The sequence below is a fragment of the Lipomyces japonicus genome (genome assembly GCF_038497905.1).
Source record: "Lipomyces japonicus strain CBS 7319 unplaced genomic scaffold V1514scaffold_63, whole genome shotgun sequence".
NCBI classification, from domain to species: Eukaryota; Fungi; Ascomycota; class Lipomycetes; order Lipomycetales; family Lipomycetaceae; genus Lipomyces; species Lipomyces japonicus.
Window position 1 is genome coordinate 18,714 of NW_027117875.1, and position 20,045 is coordinate 38,758.

At 41.7% G+C, this 20,045-nt stretch overlaps 7 protein-coding genes across 7 annotated transcripts; 5 read left to right on the forward strand and 2 right to left on the reverse strand.

Annotated features, from left to right (window-relative positions):
* The first annotated feature begins 181 nt into the window (after positions 1-181).
* V1514DRAFT_337673 (WD40-repeat-containing domain protein) lies at positions 182-3,039 on the forward strand. The gene is made up of 3 exons (XM_066928712.1): positions 182-758; positions 824-2,313; positions 2,364-3,039. Exons 1-3 carry the CDS (start codon positions 293-295, stop codon positions 3,003-3,005), a joined length of 2,598 nt encoding a protein of 865 aa, XP_066781065.1. The 5' UTR covers positions 182-292; the 3' UTR covers positions 3,006-3,039.
* Positions 3,004-3,775, reverse strand: V1514DRAFT_337677 (6-O-methylguanine DNA methyltransferase). The gene has a single exon (XM_066928713.1). The coding sequence runs from the start codon at positions 3,682-3,684 to the stop codon at positions 3,064-3,066; it is 621 nt and encodes a 206-aa protein (XP_066781066.1). The 5' UTR covers positions 3,685-3,775; the 3' UTR covers positions 3,004-3,063.
* Positions 3,776-4,093: 318 nt separating this feature from the next.
* Positions 4,094-6,882, forward strand: V1514DRAFT_337679 (beta-lactamase-like protein). The gene is made up of 2 exons (XM_066928714.1): positions 4,094-4,431; positions 4,500-6,882. Exons 1-2 carry the CDS (start codon positions 4,277-4,279, stop codon positions 6,724-6,726), a joined length of 2,382 nt encoding a protein of 793 aa, XP_066781067.1. The 5' UTR covers positions 4,094-4,276; the 3' UTR covers positions 6,727-6,882.
* Positions 6,883-7,241: 359 nt separating this feature from the next.
* On the forward strand, positions 7,242-9,220 carry V1514DRAFT_337681 (uncharacterized protein). Its single transcript, XM_066928715.1, has one exon. The coding sequence runs from the start codon at positions 7,509-7,511 to the stop codon at positions 9,069-9,071; it is 1,563 nt and encodes a 520-aa protein (XP_066781068.1). The 5' UTR covers positions 7,242-7,508; the 3' UTR covers positions 9,072-9,220.
* Positions 9,221-9,387: 167 nt separating this feature from the next.
* On the forward strand, positions 9,388-11,067 carry V1514DRAFT_199424 (choline-phosphate cytidylyltransferase-like protein). The gene is made up of 2 exons (XM_066924661.1): positions 9,388-9,966; positions 10,036-11,067. Exons 1-2 carry the CDS (start codon positions 9,704-9,706, stop codon positions 10,991-10,993), a joined length of 1,221 nt encoding a protein of 406 aa, XP_066781069.1. The 5' UTR covers positions 9,388-9,703; the 3' UTR covers positions 10,994-11,067.
* V1514DRAFT_337686 (uncharacterized protein) lies at positions 11,047-12,206 on the reverse strand. Its single transcript, XM_066928716.1, has one exon. The coding sequence runs from the start codon at positions 12,138-12,140 to the stop codon at positions 11,142-11,144; it is 999 nt and encodes a 332-aa protein (XP_066781070.1). The 5' UTR covers positions 12,141-12,206; the 3' UTR covers positions 11,047-11,141.
* Positions 12,207-12,293: 87 nt separating this feature from the next.
* On the forward strand, positions 12,294-19,982 carry V1514DRAFT_337687 (NUC071 domain-containing protein). The gene is made up of 5 exons (XM_066928717.1): positions 12,294-15,596; positions 15,659-17,955; positions 18,008-19,515; positions 19,577-19,709; positions 19,785-19,982. The coding sequence occupies exons 1-5, from the start codon at positions 12,412-12,414 to the stop codon at positions 19,832-19,834; spliced, it is 7,173 nt and encodes a 2,390-aa protein (XP_066781071.1). The 5' UTR covers positions 12,294-12,411; the 3' UTR covers positions 19,835-19,982.
* The last annotated feature ends 63 nt before the right edge of the window (positions 19,983-20,045 follow it).

Consider the following 20,045-nt stretch of genomic DNA (forward strand, 5'->3'; position numbering starts at 1 on the left):
CTGTTTTTCTTCCTTTTTCTGTTCATTTGTTCTCCGCCTTTAAATTTCCCTGTCACAACACGGGGCGTTTATGCATTAACTGCAGAAGTGTTGCCTGCACCAACACCAACAGGTCACGTGATGCAGATGATCCATGCCATGCAATGTCTTCAATTCTCAGCGGCACTTGCATCGTTCGTCGTAGCAAGTCGTTTTGTTTAGTCCTGTTTTTTTTCTTTAGCGAATGTGACCTCAGACGATCCAGGCAAACACTGCCGTTTAACTTGACTTTACTTTACTCATATACCACTCAATGGCTGCCATTCCGTCGCTGCTGTTCGACCGTCAACTAAAGCGGTTCGACTCCACTCCAAACTTGTACTCCTCCGCAAAGTTCGTGGCTGATCTAGACTTAACTCATCAGCTGTTTGGTCACACCGGCTGCGTTAACGCTCTTTGCTGGTCTGACGATGGCGTGCTGCTGGCCTCTGGGAGTGACGACACACACGTCAACGTTTATACAACCGAATTCCCGGCCTACCCTCTTGTCACCCGATTCGAAACTGGTCATACTAAAAACATTTTTTCTACCAAGTTTATGCCAAACAGCAGCAACAGTGTTATTGTTACTGCTGCTGGAGATTGCCAGATTCGTGTTTTTGACCTTAATAACGGTGGAGCAACCAAGAGAGATGTTTTCAGAAGTTTTTCAGATCGGGTCAAACGAATCGTGCCAGATGGGGTTTCATCGAATACTTTTTTGTCCTGCAGTGAAGATGGTGCGCGACTCGACTCTCCTAATAAGTTTGTCGAATATATGGCTAAGCTAACATGTTACATATAGGCGATGTGCGGCATTTTGATCTTCGTTCGCCGGAGCCCTTCAGACTGTCACCGTCAGATGCGCCGCCTCCTCTTTTATCGTATTCAAAACAACGAATATCTTTGAATGCGCTTACTCTTTCGCCTATTCAACCACAATATTTTGTTGTTGGTGGAACCCACTCCTGTCTTTTTTTGCACGATCGTCGGTTTATCGCTCGGGATGTACGAGAAACTTGGGGGGTCCCAACCGATCCCGAGAAAAATACCCAATGCGTGAGGATGCTATGTCCTAATAACAAGATGGGAAACCATGTAACCAGTGCAAAATTTTCCAATTTTCATCCAAACGATGTTATCGGCAGCTGGTCAGCTGATGACATCTACATGTTTGACATTCGAAGTTCTGACTCTTCATCAAGATTAGCTCGGTTAGACACTCTGTCGGAGAACGAGTTCAAGTATAATCCACCTCACATTTCCAGGGGTTTTGATTCTAATGCCCGACGACGTGACGAACTCGCGCAAGCACATGATGACGACGGCGACCGCCACGAGGAGGATGAGCCACTGCTTGCGCTTGAATTTATTGCCATTTATAAGAATTTGACTGTAAATTTTTTTATTATAATGGACTATCCAAAGTGTGAAAGACTGGCTGCCAAGCTTCTGAGCTACTTTGATGCAATTACAAATCTTGATTGGCATCAAGAAAGCGTTTACAGGGCCGTTATATCTATGTCCAAGTTTGCCAGTCTTCAAAATGGATCGATAGATATTTTTAATGATTCAGAGGTTAAGATTAATGATGTTCCAATGTCTCAGTGGTCGCTTCGTTATAATCTTATTAGTTGTATTTTTCAGCATGCATTTGCACCGAGAACGCAGCCTCGCACGTTCACTGTACCTGATCAATCACAGTTCCGAGTGGGTAATCAACACAGAATTAGGGCCCCTACGGTTTCTCGTCGGCCCTCTTCATTTGTCGCTCCATCTGAAGCAAACGTGGCTGCCGAACTTGCTCGTGATGTTGAATCTCGTGAGCTAAGCAATTCTTTCTGGAAGAACATATTAAAGGCGCTTATTAAACGAGAAGCTTCAAAGTTTTTGGAAGGAACCCTAATAGCTGCTTTTGGAAAAAATGACCAGGCATGTGGTAGTTTGGAGCTTAATGACGATGACGATGATGACGAACATTCTATTGAAGCGGAAAGAAGCAACTCTGGAGAAGAATCACCCACGATCGATTTTGATAGCGATAACTGGTCTATATTGTCAGATCCTGATTCATACCCACTAAGCGACAGTGAAGTTTTTGATGAAAATTTGCTCGAATATTATGTGTCTACATTTAACGATTCAGATTCGGAATCTGATGTTTTCACCGAAGATTACGGCGCTCCTTGGTTGCGATATACCAGTCGGGAAAGGCAAGAGTCTACTAAATTTGATAGCATTGTTCCCACTCTTAATCCTTTACTAAAATATCATGGGCACTGTAACGTTGAAACTGTAAGCTCTTTAAATTTGGCGCGCCGTGCTTAAATGCTAACCTGGCATAGGTAAAAGATGTTAATTTTTTTGGAGCACGTGATGAGTATATAATTTCTGGCTCGGATTGTGGTAATTTGTTTATATGGAAAAAAAAAACTGGACGGATCGTGCAGATTTTGGAAGCCGATACTGAAATTGTGAACATCGTGCAGCCTCACCCTCAAATACCTCAAATTGCAGCATCGGGGATCAATTCTACGATTAAAATTTATAGTCCCTTTAGTATGGACTATTCTCCTGACAAATACTATAGGTTCATAAAAGATAACAATCGTACCAGAGTCACGATGACCAGAGGCAGACCTCGTAATATTGTCCTAGATGGATTTGATACTTCTTTGGGCCAAGAGGGTTCAGAAACGTTGCCTGAAGATGATTACGATATGGATTTGGAATCGGAATCCAAAACATTTGATGATGATTCTCGAAAAGCTGAGGGAAAAATGTTAGCACCTAGAAAAATTTTGGGCTTATCGAGACAAAAAATTAATCAAAAAATTGAAGTTATGATGGAAAACGAAGCAAATGTTAGACAAGGTGTGAGTGATACGAGAGTAACGCGACACATACTCGCTGATATTGCCCGATTTCGTCAAGCACGTTTGCAAGCTGCAACTGCTGACACAGGTGGGGATTGTGTTATAGCGTAAAAGGATTACCAAAAAAAATTTTTTTTTTTTTTTTCATTAACTAATAGTCATTTCTTTATTAATTTTTTTTATGTTTGGAGGAAGAGGCGAATCTCCACCGCTCCGCACTACCGTTCACTTGCACCTTCTTTTCGCCGACTTTTATGGCTCCTTCGTATTCCAAAAGTTTTAGCTTGCGCCATGTGTCCCACTTAAACCCCGTTAGCTGACCAGAACTTGCTCGGACCCGATGACAGGGGATCAACAATGCGATTCGGTTCTTGCCGCATGCCGTGCCCACGGCTCGGCTGTGACCTTTGGACTTGCCGATCGCGACTGCCACTTGACCGTATGATTCAGTCTGGCCGCGAGAAATAAATATCAAATGATTCCAAACTTGGGCTTGCAATGGTGACGCGTCAGAGAAATCAAGCGGGCCAATGTGATTCACGAAATCAGCGTCGGATTCATTTTTTGGGCTGCCGTCAGTTATATACCGGCAAATTATTTTGTCTAATACTTGATTAATCTCGGCAGATTGCTGAAAAATCTTGTTTGGATTCTCTTTTCTGAACAGGATTTTTAATTTGTCTGGGTCAGAACCGATTGAAAGATAGTTGATGCCGTTTGGACCTCTGGATAGTAATAAATATCCTATCGGGGTTTCCTTAGATATTGCGTATTTCAACTCAGAAGTCATTAAAAACAATAAAATTAATAATGAAAATTGAATAGGAACATGTCTGATTTTTACAAATCATATTTTCATTTGCTCCATGTATAAGGCAATGAATGAACAGGTCTTTGCAAATGGTCAATTCTACGACAAAGAGAATACCGCGCATTGCTATTAGTCATGTAATTTAACTAGATTATTCAGCGCCAAGCATTTACGTTATTTAACGATTATATTTTTTCACAGCAGTTCTCGTTTGCTTGCTTGCTTCATTAATAAAATTTTACAAGAAGTATAAAAAATGCAGGTTTTAATAAAAAAAAAATTTGATTGTGCGATTAAAAAAATTTGTAACGTGCCGTTTTGCGGGGGCAAAGTTGTGTTTTTAAAACTTGATCAAAGTCGCGTAGACAGGAATAAAAAAAATAATGAACTTCGATTGTTTCAAAATTTAATTTTTAAAAAAAAAATACCGGCAAAGTGTAATTAAAGTTGGCAATCGAAATCAACTTTGAAATTTAAATTAGCATTGTTATTGTAAAATAGCATCAAGGCGTTTATTATATTTTGCAACTTCTATATAATATGGTGATATAGATCACCATAAATCAGATAAATGTTCACATTTACTCCAATACTCGGAGCAGCCGCAGATGACGACAAATCACTTGCTTGTCAATCCTTACTAACGTTTGATTCCAACGTTCGGGTTTTAATTGACGTTGGCTGGGATGATAAGTTTTCTCCGGAACTGTTAAACGAACTTGAAAGGTAAAAAAAATGTTGGGTTTTAGCCATTGGGGGAAAAAAAAGCCAAAGACTGACATTGGAATATGAAGATTAACACCAACTATTGATTTAATTCTTTTAACGCATGCCACTGTTTCACATCTTGGAGCATTTGCATACGCTTATAAGCACTTCCCGGGGTTTGACTCAATACCGGTATATGCGACGTTGCCGGTTATTAACATGGGTAGAATGGTTACCATAGACGCTTATGCTACGGCATGGTTTACGTCCAGACCGTCAGAACCGTTTCAAATTTCTGAGGTTGATTCAATATTTGATAAGATTCACACGTTAAAATACTCACAACAGTTTTCACTAAACGCCAAATTGTCATCACTCAGAATATCTGCTTACAATGCTGGTCATTCACTTGGTGGTACGATCTGGAGATTGCAATACGGCCAGGAAGACGTGTTGCATGCGGTCGATTGGAATCATGCGGTTGAACGTCATTTGAATTCAAGCTTACTTTTAACCTCGCCTGAGTCGTTTAACCGTCCTACCGCATTGATCAATGGTGCCCGGGCTGGAAGCTCGCTGCGCAAAAAAGAAGAAACCTTGGCTAATGCTGTTGCTCGAGGCCTGGCAAAAGGTGGATCAGTGTTGTTACCGACTTCTACGACTGCTCGAGCGTTAGAGCTGTGTCATTTTTTAGATGCGTACTGGACCGAACATAAGCTGACCGAGATTCCGTTGTTTTTTGTTTCTCGAACTGGGTCCCGGACAATGTCTTATGCGCGGTCCATGTTGGAATGGATGTCATCTTCGATTGTTCGTGAATGGGAAGAGAAGGGCAGTGAGACGCCGTTTGTGTTTAAATATTTGAAAGTAGTGTCTTCCGAGGAAGAAGTAATTAGTGTTCGAGGTCGAAAGGTTATAATTGCAAGCGGGCAAGGTCTTGAGTGGGGTCCAGCTAGGAACGTGTTTGCAGAAGAATGCAGCGCGGAAGGCAACACGGTTGTTTTCACGCAGGAAGTAGATCATGAATCACTTGGCGGTCAAATTCTTAACGCGTGGAAGCTAGCCACGGATGCGATTTCAGATGACGTCAAGTTTGGAAGAATATCGATGCAAAAGCAATTAGAATTACGAAGAAGCGTTCCGTTGGAAGGTGAAGAATTGCAAAAATTTTTGGATGCTGAAAGAGAACGGCAAGCGTTTGCGGAACGGCAGACCGCGATAGATATCAAGAACCGGACCTTGTTAGATCAAGAGGATCTTTCTGAGAGTGAAAGTTCTGATTCAGAAGATGACGAAGTGACGGTAGATGGCGTGGAAGAAAAGTTGGACGTTGGGGTTTTGATCTTAACTCAAACTGAAGATGTTTTTGATTACGATGTTCGTGGAGCCAAGACATTGAAAAATAAAATGTTCCCATTTGTTCCCCGCCGGATTCGCAAGGATGCGTATGGCGAGATCATTCGAACTGAAGATTATCTTAGAGCAGAGGAGAGAGATGAAGGCAAGTTAAGCGGCAAAGATGAGAATGATGTGGCATGGAACGAAGAAATAGGCAAAAAACGGAAATGGGCCGATGATCAAGATGAGGAGAAGGTCGTCGTGATCCCAAGCAAGACCGTAGTAGAGAAGCGATTGGTCACGGTACGATGTGAAATCACGTTCATTGACTTTGAAGGTCTTGCCGACGCGAGATCGATCCAGATGATCATTCCTCAGTTGCAACCGCGCAAGGTGATTTTGATATCTGGCACCACGCAGCAATCAGAGTCATTGTCGGCCGGCTTGCGCAATGCCGGAATCGAAGAAGTCTACGTTCCAGAGGCGGACACGAGTATTAACGCCAGCATGGACACGAGTGCCTTTGAGGTCACTATCTCGAGTGAATTGGCAAAGTTGATTAAATGGCAAGATACCGCCGGAGGCGAGTATTCGGTGGCACAGATTAAGGGCAAGCTTCTACGAGTAGAACAACTGGCTAAGGATAACAGCACGGCGGCGGCAGATAATGCTGACGATCAAACTGACACGAACGAACTTGAACTGTTACCAATCACTACGAAGCAAGAGCACGCAACCGCTGCAGGTTTGACGAAGCCGGTGATGGTGGGAGACGTGCGCTTGGCTGAATTAAAACGACGACTCATATCCAACGGCCACCGGGCTGAGTTTCGTGGAGAGGGAATGCTACTGTGTGACAAACAGGTTGTGGTCAGGAAGCTTGACAATAATGAAATCCTCGTGGAGGGCGGTGTTGGTAAAGAGTTCTATGAGGTGCGGAAGATCGTGGCTTCGTTTCTGGCAAAGATTACGTGATAGAAGTAGTGTTGTACAATATAGAGTTCAAGATCGGGTAGCAGATAAAACTTAAATTGCGATCCTCCATATTGGCTCGAACCCACATGACATGCAGTCACTCCTTTTTATAAATAGAAATCGATGACTTGTTTTTAGTAAAAAGCACAATCCAACTTACATATATATATATACGTACAATGATATATTTTCCAACGTTGCGAGAAGGCAGGAACAAAGGGGTAAAGAGAAGGAGCGAAAATCTGACCACAGTTTAATAAAATAGAGCGCGGAAAACTTCGAGAAATTAAATTATACTGGTGCTCCGTGACAGGCTTCGAAAAAGTATCCAGCCATAGATAAAAAAAATACCCATCATTATAAAACCTCGCATATACAGGAAAGCAACATAGTGCGAATGAAACCTTGCACTGTGCCAGCTATTAAATTGAAAAGCCAATAACTGTATGTTCATGTTATTTCGTTCCCAAGTACCAAGGAGGGGTCGCGCGATGCTTAGTATAATTGACAACTGTCAAAAAACTTTATATGACTAAAAATTAAGAGTTTTTTTTTTTTTTGTTTCTTTTTTAGCCTCGGGCTGAGGTCATCGCAAATGTCGCGTCCAAGTGGTTTTCTCTTCGTTTTATTATATATAGTGTACACATTGTATATTACATTTCCACGTCTTCCCCGCTTTTCAGGTCTCGGTGTTTTGCTGTAATACAGGCTCTTCACTCTATTTATCCAGCAGGGTTCCCGTGCCACTTCTGCATGTTCGCACCAGTGGTGGATCACTTGCAATGTCAAACTCCAGAGCTTTCGCGCGGCTGTCTCAGATATTGTTTCTTGTGCTTTTAGCTTGCGCACTGGCTTTTGGCATTTTGCTTAGTGTTCCGCTTCGTGACAGACATGGTTCATTGTTGGACAGTGCAAAGCGCTCTCAGGTTGTTGTCGGTGATTACAATACTCCCGTTACCGGCGTGCCAAGCGTGACAATGCGAGGCGATGTCGATTCAATGTATGCCATCATCAAGACTGGTTCGTCAGTGTTGTGGAAACGCCTGCCGATTCATTTGGTCACGACGTTCCGCAAGGTTAAACATTTCCAGGTATATTCGGATGCTCCCACAAAAATTGCCGGTATTCAAGTGGTTGATGCTTTGCATAATGTTTCCGAGTTTGTCAAGGCATCAAATGACTTTGAAGTGTATCGCATAGCCAATCGTTGGCAAGGTCATCATGCCAGTATCCCGGAAGAGAGTCAACATGGCCGGGTATCAATCACTAAATCTGCCAGGAATGAAACCATACATGCTCCTCGATCGATTCCGATTGCAACCGAAGGCGGTTCTGGCGTATGGTGGAACCTGGATAAATACAAAAACTTGCCCATGCTGGCTCATGCGTGGAGAAACAAACCGGAAGGGATAAAGTGGTTTGTTTTTATGGATGCTGATACTTATATTCTTTGGGATCATTTATCTGCATGGTTAAATCGTCTTGATCATACCAAGCCTTTATACATGGGGTCAGTCGTTGGCGAAGTGTTTGAAAAATTTGCCCATGGAGGAAGTGGAGTCGTGCTGTCGTATGCTGCCATGGAGGCCACGTTTGGAAAGCACTTTGATTTTGAATTCATGTATGATATGGAAACCATGGAAGATTGCTGTGGTGACCATCTTCTTGCACGAGCTCTGCTTGACCATGGCATAGCCATATCTGACGAGCCTGCTGATGCATATCCTTATGCAAAGTATAAATTTCAAGGAGAACCGCAATGGTCAGTTGATATAAATTATGAAAATTGGTGCTCTCCAATCATGAGCTTTCATCACGTGTCACCGTCTGATATAGAAGAAATCTTTGAGATGGAACAAGAATATCTGCTTGCTGATCTGGATATTCATCATTACGACGTGTTTGAGCGATTCATGAAGTTTTACATTGAGGAATCAAAGGATGATTGGAACAACTATTCGGGAGAACGGGTGTACACTTCCATTCCGGCTAGCGAGTATGAACCTGGATACGGTGGCCCTGATGTCGACGCCCCGATCTACGCCAACGTTGACTCTTGCCATGAAGCGTGCGTTTTTTGGAAAGATTGCATTCAATATCGTTACACACATGATTATTGCGGTCTTTCGAGTATTATTAAACTCGGACAAGGCATCAGTATTGATCCTGAAGTTCGTCGCGCGCGTCAGCAGCAAATCCGCGAACGAAGAATTAGTCAGGGCTTGAAAGCTGATAATTTTGCAGAGTTGCCGTTGGACAACGAGGCACGACGGGATACTTGGACATCAGGTTGGATCATTCATCGTGTTGAAACGTTTTTGGCTGAGAGTCCCAGGTGTCACTGAATTGGAAGAGTTTTTTTTTTTTTTTGATTGTATATAAATTGTGCATTATTGTATTATAATATCCTGAGAATTTGGCATTTAATATGGTGTACTGGCATACTTTGTTGTTTAATAAAAAATTTTATTGTGCGGAATATGTTAATATAAGATCATAATCATGGCTGATTTGGAACTTAGAATTCCACGATACAAATATTTTCATCTGCTTGCAGCTTTACTTATATATTATACCTGTTGTTTTAAATTTATAACTGACTTTGTCCGTCCTTGTTTTGAATTGCGTTTGCTGACGGCCAATTTCGAATAACGAGAAAAATGGATGTTGAGCGCGGATGTTATATTTATAACACATTATTCCCCGATTCCGACCCCAGAGTTGGATGACTGACCCAATCGTTCCAACTAATTAGATAATTGCCGAGATTTTTTTTTTCAAACAATTGAAACACAAAAAAAAAAAATTATTTTTTGAATTTCATTTAAATAATTTGCTCGGAATTACAACATTGCACCCGTAAGCGTTTCGAAAACTAGAGGCGAGCGGAAAGAAAAATTTACGTGAATGCGCACGCTGATTTGTCAATCGATCAATACATAGCTCGAGTATTACAAAAGAAAACTTACGCAGGACAATGTCTACGAACAAACGGAAGGCAGATGGGGCAGAAATTGACTTGGTTCCTGAACCGATAATGCCAGGAAAGCAAAACGTGCAAGTGACAAGGGCAAGTCAAATCGAGAATAATGATAGCATAAAAGCAACCACCAACGAAGAGATGCGAGATTCAAAGGAATATCTCAAGTATAAACCAACAGGGTTTTCAATTAATCCACCTCCAACGAACCGGGAAGTACGAATATACGCAGATGGCGTGTTTGATTTGTTTCACCTAGGGTACGTATGATCAAAGCTTTGACATCGATGATCACCGCCTTGGTCAAATTTTTCTGACAATAAGTTTAGACATATGCGACAACTCGAACAAGCTAAAAAAGCTTTCCCCAATAGTTATCTTATTTGTGGTATACCGAGCGACGAAGAAACACACAAGCGCAAAGGGTTGACAGTTTTGACCGATAAGCAACGCGCCGAAACGTTAAGACATTGCAGATGGGTAGATGAAATTATTGAAAACGCACCATGGGAAGTCACGCAAGAGTTTTTGGAGGAGCACAGGATAGACTACGTGGCTCATGACGATATCCCGTACGCTGGTACGGACGGCAGTGGTGACATTTATCAACCCATCAAAGAAGCTGGCAAGTTTCTTACCACACAAAGAACAGAAGGAATAAGCACTTCTTATATAATCACCAAAATTATTAGAGATTATGATAAATATTTGATTCGAAATTTCTCTCGCGGAGTGACGCGACAAGAGTTAAACGTGTCGTGGCTGAAAAAAAATGAACTTGACTTCAAGCGACACATTGCTGATTTCCGAGATTCTTTAAAGCAAAATATTTCGTCAACCACGGAGGAATTAAAACAATACTTGAATCCAGTTCATCGGGATGGCGAAGATGATGGCAGCTCGATCACGTCCACGCCATCTACGATAGCAAGAAATTTAGGATTGTTGAGAAAGAGGAGAAAACTTTCTAGACGTCGATCTTCATCACCTGGAGCGGCGTCGACATTCAAGTCGCCATTGGTTTCGCCAACGCTAAGTGAAAATACTGAAATATCCGTGCCTGGTAATAGCGACGATGAAGATGAAGATGATAACAAACTATTACTCGGCCTTCCGATGTTTCTTAACGGCGTGAAAAATTGGATGGCACACAGGAAAAGCAATGGTCAAGATGTTGACAGAGATCACGGAAGTCTTCAAGTTAGTGAAGATGAAGCATCAACAGCCCCGTCTCCTACCACTTCACCCTCCGTTCTCGTGCGTGGTTCTGAACTGTTACAAAAATGAAGCGCTACGACAAGATCACAACTATTTATTTTTATGTGTTGGATGGCAATGACCATGGTTTTTTTGAAAAATGTGTATGATATATAATTAGCAAATAAAATCATTCCTATAAACTCCTATCATAAAACAACAAACAACACCAACAATATTATAATTGCAGTTCTTCTTCATCCTCGTTCCATAAATCCCTGCTCTGTGCCTCCAGAACTTTCATCGAGACAACCACTTTGTCTAAATGTGTCATAACCGAATCAACCATATGCTGCACCCTTTCAAAATGGCTCTCATTAAACGCCTTAGACATGCCCAAATTCTCGATTCCGATCTCACTGTCATACATTTCCCATAATTTGGCTTGGTCTGCCATGAGATCGATAACATCCTCGCCTGTCTCCATTCTTGCCGAAAGTTCCAATTGTGAGGTTTGTAACTCTTTAAGAGCTACGACATGTCCGTCTCCAAAAAAATTACCTTCTTGCGCAACTTGATCGGCAACACGTTCAATGTCATCCATTATATCTAACTCAGCCCATATAGCATCACGCGCGTCAACGGCAGGACGGGCCTTTGGCAACGTAGTAGTGCCTGATAGTTGCTCTACATTAGTCATGATATCGCTTGATTGTGGGAAATAATTGCCAGTGATGCGTCGGCTTAAAGGAGTCTCTCCATAGGAACCTTGACTGGGGGAATGCGGAACCGCGCCAGACATGGTCGAAATTGATGTGGCAGTGGAATGACGATTAAAAAAATTTGGTCGCGCATTGACTGATGCAGACGAAGAAGCTTGCTGATATCGACCTAATGAGTACTTGGCAGACGGTGACGTGCCGCTCGATGACAAGATCTGGGACCGCTTCTGATCTGCCAGGTAGGCCGCGGTGGATGTGCCCAGGTTCCCAAGAACATTGCTAATATCTGAGCGCGATGATGGAATATGCCTAGATGCTCGAAGAGGAGCAAGATGTACAGAACTATCTGGTGATGTCTCCACAGAGGATTCTTCAATAACCTGCGGAGGTGACAGCGAATGCGGTTCTTGATTTCGGTGCGATACAGTGCTACTTAAGGTTGGTGACGGTCGCAGCTCATTTTCTGTATATAGCGACCCCTTTCCTGCATTCCGATAATTCTTAATTTCAACCATTATCGCCAAAATTTCAACTTGACCATTATATATAATTTTTTTTTAAGAAAAAAAACACGTATGGTCAGTAAAGTACAACTTAAAAATAATTGAAATGCCGCACTATAAACGCGAACGATGTCACCGGCGCTGGCATAACTCCACCACAAACGTGATAGATAAACTGAAGCGTGGTAGCGCGAATCAAAAGAAATCTCCAAAATTTTGATCATACATCATCGAGTTCTTCATCAAATCTTCCATTTTACCATCACGGCAAAGCGATCCAACAATGTCAGGTACGCCACCTCTTCCTCCTGGTTGGAATGGTCAGCCATCTCGTGTGTCGGCTCCTCCGCCTCCGCCTGGAGTGACCAGGCCACCACCTCCGCCACCACCTCCATCAGGTACCGCACCACCACCTCCACCACCTCCATCATCTACACGACGACCGCCACTACCACCGCCTTCGGTTGCTTCATCTTATCGCGATGCTTCAGATCCAGAATTGGTCAAACTGAATGAACGCAAACGAAAATGGCAGCAGATTCAGAAGCAAAAGTTTGGCGAGAAACGCGCGAACGTGTCGTTTGTGCAGGTGCAGAAGTCGGACATGCCTCCAGAACATTTGCGAAAGATCATGCATGACCACGGTGACATGTCATCCAAGAAATTTGCCGCTGATAAACGATCATACTTGGGTGCACTCAAGTACATGCCTCATGCCGTCATCAAACTGTTGGAGAACATGCCGCAACCATGGGAGCAAGTTCGCGAAGTCAAAGTGCTATATCACATCACGGGAGCAATCACGTTTGTTAATGAGATTCCACGTGTTATTGAACCCATATATACTGCACAGTGGGCAACAATGTGGTTGATGATGCGAAGGGAGAAGCGTGATCGAAGGCATTTCAAGCGAATGAGGTTTCCTCCGTTTGACGACGAGGAACCACCGATTTCTTGGTCAGAGAATATTGAAGACGTTGAACCATTGGAAGCAATTCAACTTGAATTGGACGAAGAAGAAGATTCGGCTGTATATGAATGGTTTTACGATCACAGGCCTTTGATTGATGACAAGGAATATGTTCCAGGTCCGTCATACAGAAAATGGACATTGGATTTGCCACAAATGGCCACATTAAACCGATTAGCTCATTCGCTACTTTCAGATATCACCGATTCAAATTATTTCTATTTGTTTGACAAGAAATCTTTTTTCACGGCAAAGGCTTTGAACGTGGCTATTCCAGGAGGTCCAAAGTTTGAACGATTATATAAGGATGTTGATCCTAATGATGAAGATTTTGGAGAATTTAATTCAATTGATCGGATTATTTTCAGATCGCCTGTTAGAACAGAATATCGAATCGCATTCCCACATTTGTACAACTCTCTTCCCAGATCTGTTGAGATTGACTGGTATAGTGATCCTCAGACCGTTTACATTAGATCAGAAGATCCTGAACTTCCTGCTTTTTATTTCGATCCAAATTTTGCTCCAATATCTTTGCGAGCGGTTGAGCCAGAGTTAGAGTTGACGCATGCAGATGAGATCTTTGGAGATGAAGAGGAAGACGATTTTGATTTGGGGGGAATTAAACCTCTTTTTAATGATAAGGAACTTTACAATGAAAATACTACCGGCGCCATTGCGTTATGGTGGGCATCTTACCCATACGATCGTCGAAGCGGCAGGACCGTTAGAGCACAAGATGTTGCTCTCATTAAGCATTGGTATCTTGAGCATCCACCTGCAGGATATCCCGTCAAAGTCAGAGTCTCTTATCAGAAGTTGTTGAAGACATATGTTTTAAATTCATTGCGAACTCGGAAGCCAAGCAATCAACGAAAGCAATACCTTTTCCGAAATTTAAAGAATACAAAGTTTTTCCAGCAGACTACCATCGACTGGGTTGAAGCCGGCTTACAGCTTTGCAGACAAGGATTTAACATGCTAAACTTGCTGATTCATCGGAAAGGATTAACCTATTTACATCTTGATTTCAACTTTAATTTGAAGCCTACAAAAACATTGACTACGAAGGAACGAAAGAGATCTCGGTTTGGTAACGCGTTCCATTTGATGCGTGAGATCTTAAGAGTGACGAAACTTTTGGTTGATGCTCAGGTGCAATATCGTCTCGGTAATGTGGATGCATTTCAGTTAGCAGACGGAATTCATTACACTTTAAATCATCTTGGTCAACTTACTGGTATTTATCGTTACAAATACAAGGTCATGCATCAGATCAGAGCTTGTAAAGATTTGAAACATGTGATTTATTATCGATTTAACGTTGTTATTGGAAAAGGAGCCGGATGTGGTTTCTGGCAACCAGCATGGCGAGTGTGGCTTTTTTTCTTGCGCGGAATTATTCCGTTGTTGGAACGTTGGTTGGGAAATCTTTTAGCACGTCAGTTTGAAGGTCGACATTCGAAGGGCGTGGCAAAGACTGTGACGAAACAGAGAGTTGATTCGTATTATGATTTAGAATTACGTGCTTCAGTTATGCATGATATTCTGGATATGATTCCCGAGGGTATCAAGCAAAATAAGTCCAAGACCATTCTTCAACATCTTAGTGAAGCATGGAGATGCTGGAAAGCAAACATTCCATGGAAAGTTCCAGGTCTTCCAGCACCAATTGAAAATATTATTCTTCGATACGTCAAGGCCAAGGCAGAAGGTTGGATAGCAGTAGCACACTATAATCGTGAGCGTATTCGTCGTGGTGCCACTGTGGACAAGACCGTGGCGAAGAAGAATTTAGGTCGCCTTACTCGTCTTTGGTTAAAAGCTGAACAAGAACGTCAACACAATTATTTGAAGGACGGTCCATACGTGACTCCAGAAGAAGCAGTCGCGCTGTTTAGCACGATGGTTCATTGGCTTGAGAGCAGAAAATTTTCTCCAATTCCATTTCCGCCACTCAGTTATAAACATGATACTAAGCTTTTGGTTTTGGCATTAGAAAGATTAAAAGAGGCATATTCATTGAAGGGAAGACTTAATCAATCACAAAGAGAAGAATTGGCTCTTATAGAGCAGGCATATGATAATCCTCATGAGTGCCTGAGTCGTATCAAGAGATTCCTTCTTACCCAGCGTGCATTTAAAGAGGTTGGAATTGATATGATGGACCATTATAGTCATATTACTCCTGTTATCGATATTGATCCTTTGGAAAAGATCACTGATGCTTATCTTGATCAGTATTTGTGGTATGAAGGCGACAAGAGAAGATTATTCCCTAACTGGGTCAAGCCTAGTGATGCGGAAGTGCCACCATTATTAGTTTACAAGTGGTGCCAGGGAATCAATAATTTGACTGACGTTTGGGACGTCAGTGAGGGGCAATGCAACGTGATGATTGAGACAACTTTGAGTAAGCTTGCTGAAAAGGTGGATCTTACTCTTCTGAATCGTCTGTTGAGACTAATTGTTGAGGCTAATATTGCCGACTATATAAGGTAAGAAAATGTCTTGACGAGTAATGTTTTTTTTTAAGATTGGGGAGCTAATCGGATTTTAGTGCTAAAAATAACGTGAATCTTACATACAAAGATATGAACCATACCAATTCATATGGTTTACTACGTGGTCTTCAATTTTCGTCATTTGTCTTCCAGTTTTATGGTTTGGTGGTGGATATTCTTCTTTTAGGCCTACATCGTGCAAGTGACCTTGCCGGACCTCCACAATTACCAAACGAGTTTTTACAGTTTAAGGACGTCGAAACGGAGTTGCAGCATCCTATTAGGCTCTACTCACGATATATCGACAGAATCCATATATTTTTCAGATTTACAGCTGATGAAGCTCGTGATCTGATTCAAAGGTTTTTGACGGAACAGCCAGATCCAAATTTTGAGAACGTCGTTGGGTACAATAATAAAAAATGTTGGCCACGTGATAGCAGGATGAGGCTTATGAGGCATGACGTGAACCTTGGTCGGGCGGTGTTTTGGGAATTGAAAAACCGGTTGCCTCGTGCTATGACCACCATTGAATGGGAAGACACGTTTGTATCTGTGTACAGTGGAGAAAATCCAAATTTGTTATTTTCGATGGCAGGTTTTGAAGTTAGGATATTACCCAAGTCTCGAACGGAAGCAACGGAGATGGCAGTGAAGGATAGTGTTTGGAGTTTGGTTAACGAGACGACGAAAGAAAGGACGGCGTATGCGTTTTTGAGAGTTACAGAGGATGATATTGCGAAGTTTAATAATCGCATCCGACAAATTTTGATGTCATCGGGTTCTACAACGTTCACAAAAATTGCAAACAAGTGGAATACGGCTTTGATCGCGTTATTTACTTATTATCGTGAAGCCGCGGTGTCAACTGAGGAACTTTTAGATACTTTAGTTAAATGTGAGACTAAGATTCAGACCAGAGTTAAAATCGGTTTGAACTCTAAGATGCCTTCAAGATTTCCTCCGGCCGTGTTTTACACGCCCAAGGAACTTGGTGGCTTGGGAATGCTTAGTGCCAGTCATATCTTGATTCCTGCTTCGGATTTGCGTTGGTCGAAGCAGACGGATACCGGAATTACTCATTTTAGAGCTGGCATGAGCCATGATGAAGACCAGCTTATTCCTAATATTTTCAGGTATTTGACTACTTGGGAATCTGAATTCATTGACTCTCAACGAGTATGGGCAGAGTATGCCATGAAGCGTCAAGAGGCGAATCAGCAAAACAGGAGGTTGACGCTTGAAGATCTTGAGGATAGTTGGGATCGTGGTCTTCCGCGAATCAACACATTGTTTCAAAAGGACAGACACACTTTGGCATATGACAAGGGGCATCGTGTACGAACAGAGTTTAAGCAATATTCACTGGCCAAGTCGAATCCATTCTGGTGGACCAGTCAACGTCATGATGGTAAACTGTGGAACTTGAACGCCTACAGAACAGATGTTATTCAAGCACTTGGAGGTATTGAGACCATTTTGGAACATACACTATTTAAGGCAACAGGATTCCCATCTTGGGAAGGTCTCTTCTGGGAGAAGGCATCTGGATTTGAAGATTCCATGAAGTTTAAAAAGCTTACTATTGCGCAAAGATCCGGTTTGAATCAGATTCCGAATAGACGTTTTACTCTATGGTGGTCTCCTACTATTAACAGAGCTAATGTATATGTGGGTTTTTTGGTTCAACTTGATTTAACCGGAATTTTTTTGCACGGAAAAATTCCAACGCTTAAGATTTCACTTATTCAGATTTTTAGAGCTCATTTATGGCAAAAGATTCATGAGAGTCTTGTGTTTGATTTATGTCAGGTTCTTGATAGTGAACTTGATGTGCTTCAGATTGAAAGTGTGCAGAAGGAGACGATTCATCCGAGAAAGTCATATAAGATGAATTCCTCGTGTGCGGATATTTTGTTGTTCAGTTCTTATAGATGGGCTGTTTCAAAACCGTCGTTGCTTCATGATAGCAAGGACGTGATGGATGCCGCAACCGCAAACAAGTTTTGGATTGATGTGCAGTTGCGATATGGTGATTATGACTCGCACGATATTTCCAGGTACACGAGAGCCAAGTTTTTGGATTACACAACCGATAGTACCAGTATTTATCCATCACCTACCGGATTAATGATTGGTGTTGATCTTGCCTATAATATTTACGATGCTTATGGAAATTGGTTCCCGGGCTTAAAGCCATTGATCCAGCAAGCCATGTCAAAGATCATGCAAGCGAATCCAGCGCTCTATGTATTACGAGAACGTATTAGGAAGGGATTGCAGCTGTATTCATCTGAGCCACAAGAAGCATACTTGAATTCTCAAAATTACAGCGAGCTGTTTAATAATCAAGGTAATTTTCAAGATATATCTATATTTACACATGATTAACTAACTATATGCAGTGCAATTTTTTGTGGACGACAGTAATGTGTATCGAGTTACAATTCACAAGACATTCGAAGGAAACGTGACAACGAAGCCGATTAATGGTGCTTTAGTGATTTTCAACCCAAGAACAGGGCAGTTGTTTTTGAAAATCATTCACACGTCAGTATGGGCTGGACAGAAGCGTTTGGGACAGCTGGCCAAGTGGAAGTCTGCTGAAGAAACTGCTGCTCTTATTAGGTCATTACCTGTTGAAGAACAACCCAAGCAGATTATTGTAACCCGCAAAGGTATTTTGGACCCCATGGAAGTGCACTTGTTGGATTTCCCGAACATTTCGATTCGTCCGTCCGAGCTTCAATTACCCTTTCAAGCAGTCGTGAAGATTGAAAAATTGAATGACATGATCTTGAAGGCAACTGAACCACAAATGGTTTTGTTTAATTTGTACGATGATTGGTTAAAGACGATTTCATCATACACGGCATTTTCAAGATTGGTATTGATAATGCGTGCTCTGCATATCAATATGGATAAGGCAAAAGTTATTCTTCGACCAGATAAAACTGTTGTTACTCAAGAACATCATTTATGGCCGTCGTTTAGTGATGAGGAATGGATCAAGGTTGAAGTTCAGTTGCGAGATTTAATTTTGGCGGATTATGGTGAAAAGAATCATGTGAACGTGGCATCACTTACTCAACATGAAATTCGTGATTTAATTCTTGGCCAGGAAATTAAGGCACCATCACAACGTCGGCAGGAGATTGCTGAAATTGAGGCACAACAGGAAGAACAATCTCAGCTTACCGCAGTCAAGACTAAGACTCAAAACGTGCACGGTGATGAGATTTACGTTGTTACGACGAGTAATTATGAACAGCAAACGTTTTCTTCAAAGACGGAATGGAGAACAAGAGCGATTTCATCTAATAACTTGTATCTTCGGGCTAAAAACATTTATGTTTCTTCAGATGATATTCGAGATGACAGTAATCAGCTCACGTACATTATGCCAAAGAACATATTGAAGAAGTTTATTCAGATTTCAGATTTGCGTGCCCAAGTTGCAGGCTATTTGTATGGCGTGTCTCCTCCAGACAATGATCAAGTGAAGGAGATTAAGTGTATTGTCATGGTGCCTCAGCTTGGAAATAATCAAGCCGTTCAATTACCTCACAACTTACCTGAGCATAAATTTTTGTTGAATGGATTGGAACCTCTTGGGTGGATTCATACTCAAGTTCAGGAGCTTACCGCCATCTCTCCAATCGATGTTACGACTCATGCTAAATTAATTAAAGCCCATCCTGACGTTTGGGGTCCAAAGACTGTCACAATGACTGTTTCGTTTATTCCCGGTTCAGTTTCGCTTACTGCGTATACGCTAAAGCCTGAAGGCATCGAATGGGGTGCACAAAATAAGGATTTGGTTTCCGCAACTCCTCAAGGTTATTCGCCAAGTTTTGGATCAAAAAGTCAGTTGTTATTATCTGACCGAATCGTCGGATTCTTTTTGGTACCGGTAAGAAAGAACATGAGCATAGCAAATACCATACCGTCTTTACTAACGAGTTTTTTTTTAGGAAACCGGGTTTTGGAATAATGCGTTTGTTGGCGCGGGTTGGAATCCTAACGCACGGTATGACTTGAAGTTGGATACTCCCTTACCATTCTATCATGAATTACATAGGCCTATTCATTTTACTTCATTTAATGGTATGTTGTATTTTGTTTTTTTATTTTTTTTATTTTTTTTAACGTTATGGTTTCTAACATTTGTTTGTTGTTTAGCAATGGAAAATGATGATTTGGAGGTTGAACGATCCGACGTGTTTGCCTAGGGGGAGGAATATTTTAAAACTAAAATTTCTTTTTTTTTAGTTTTTTTTTTTTAAAAAAGTCTATTTTGTTATTAAATTGTAATATGTTTGAGAAGAGTGGTTTTTATTTTGTGTTGTGTACGAATATATATATAATTTATTTTTGAAATTAGTAGAGGCGCAAAGCCAATATACAAATACCCCGACCCCATTTACCTGGTCGCGTAAAATG

What these genes read in the sequence shown, in the direction of transcription:
- V1514DRAFT_337679 (XM_066928714.1), top strand. Translation starts at nt 4,277, where the DNA reads ATGTTCACATTTACTCCAATACTCGGAGCAGCCGCAGATGACGACAAA. An exon ending in CTGTTAAACGAACTTGAAAG is followed by an intron (nt 4,432 to 4,499) that starts GTAAAAAAAATG and finishes TGGAATATGAAG; the next exon opens with ATTAACACCAACTATTGATT.
- V1514DRAFT_337686 (XM_066928716.1), bottom strand. Translation starts at nt 12,140, where the DNA reads ATGGTTGAAATTAAGAATTATCGGAATGCAGGAAAGGGGTCGCTATAT.
- V1514DRAFT_199424 (XM_066924661.1), top strand. Translation starts at nt 9,704, where the DNA reads ATGTCTACGAACAAACGGAAGGCAGATGGGGCAGAAATTGACTTGGTT. An exon ending in TTTGATTTGTTTCACCTAGG is followed by an intron (nt 9,967 to 10,035) that starts GTACGTATGATC and finishes CAATAAGTTTAG; the next exon opens with ACATATGCGACAACTCGAAC.
- V1514DRAFT_337681 (XM_066928715.1), top strand. Translation starts at nt 7,509, where the DNA reads ATGTCAAACTCCAGAGCTTTCGCGCGGCTGTCTCAGATATTGTTTCTT.
- V1514DRAFT_337673 (XM_066928712.1), top strand. Translation starts at nt 293, where the DNA reads ATGGCTGCCATTCCGTCGCTGCTGTTCGACCGTCAACTAAAGCGGTTC. An exon ending in TTTGTCCTGCAGTGAAGATG is followed by an intron (nt 759 to 823) that starts GTGCGCGACTCG and finishes TGTTACATATAG; the next exon opens with GCGATGTGCGGCATTTTGAT. An exon ending in GGCACTGTAACGTTGAAACT is followed by an intron (nt 2,314 to 2,363) that starts GTAAGCTCTTTA and finishes AACCTGGCATAG; the next exon opens with GTAAAAGATGTTAATTTTTT.
- V1514DRAFT_337677 (XM_066928713.1), bottom strand. Translation starts at nt 3,684, where the DNA reads ATGACTTCTGAGTTGAAATACGCAATATCTAAGGAAACCCCGATAGGA.
- V1514DRAFT_337687 (XM_066928717.1), top strand. Translation starts at nt 12,412, where the DNA reads ATGTCAGGTACGCCACCTCTTCCTCCTGGTTGGAATGGTCAGCCATCT. An exon ending in TCGGATTCTTTTTGGTACCG is followed by an intron (nt 19,516 to 19,576) that starts GTAAGAAAGAAC and finishes GTTTTTTTTTAG; the next exon opens with GAAACCGGGTTTTGGAATAA. An exon ending in TCATTTTACTTCATTTAATG is followed by an intron (nt 19,710 to 19,784) that starts GTATGTTGTATT and finishes TTTGTTGTTTAG; the next exon opens with CAATGGAAAATGATGATTTG.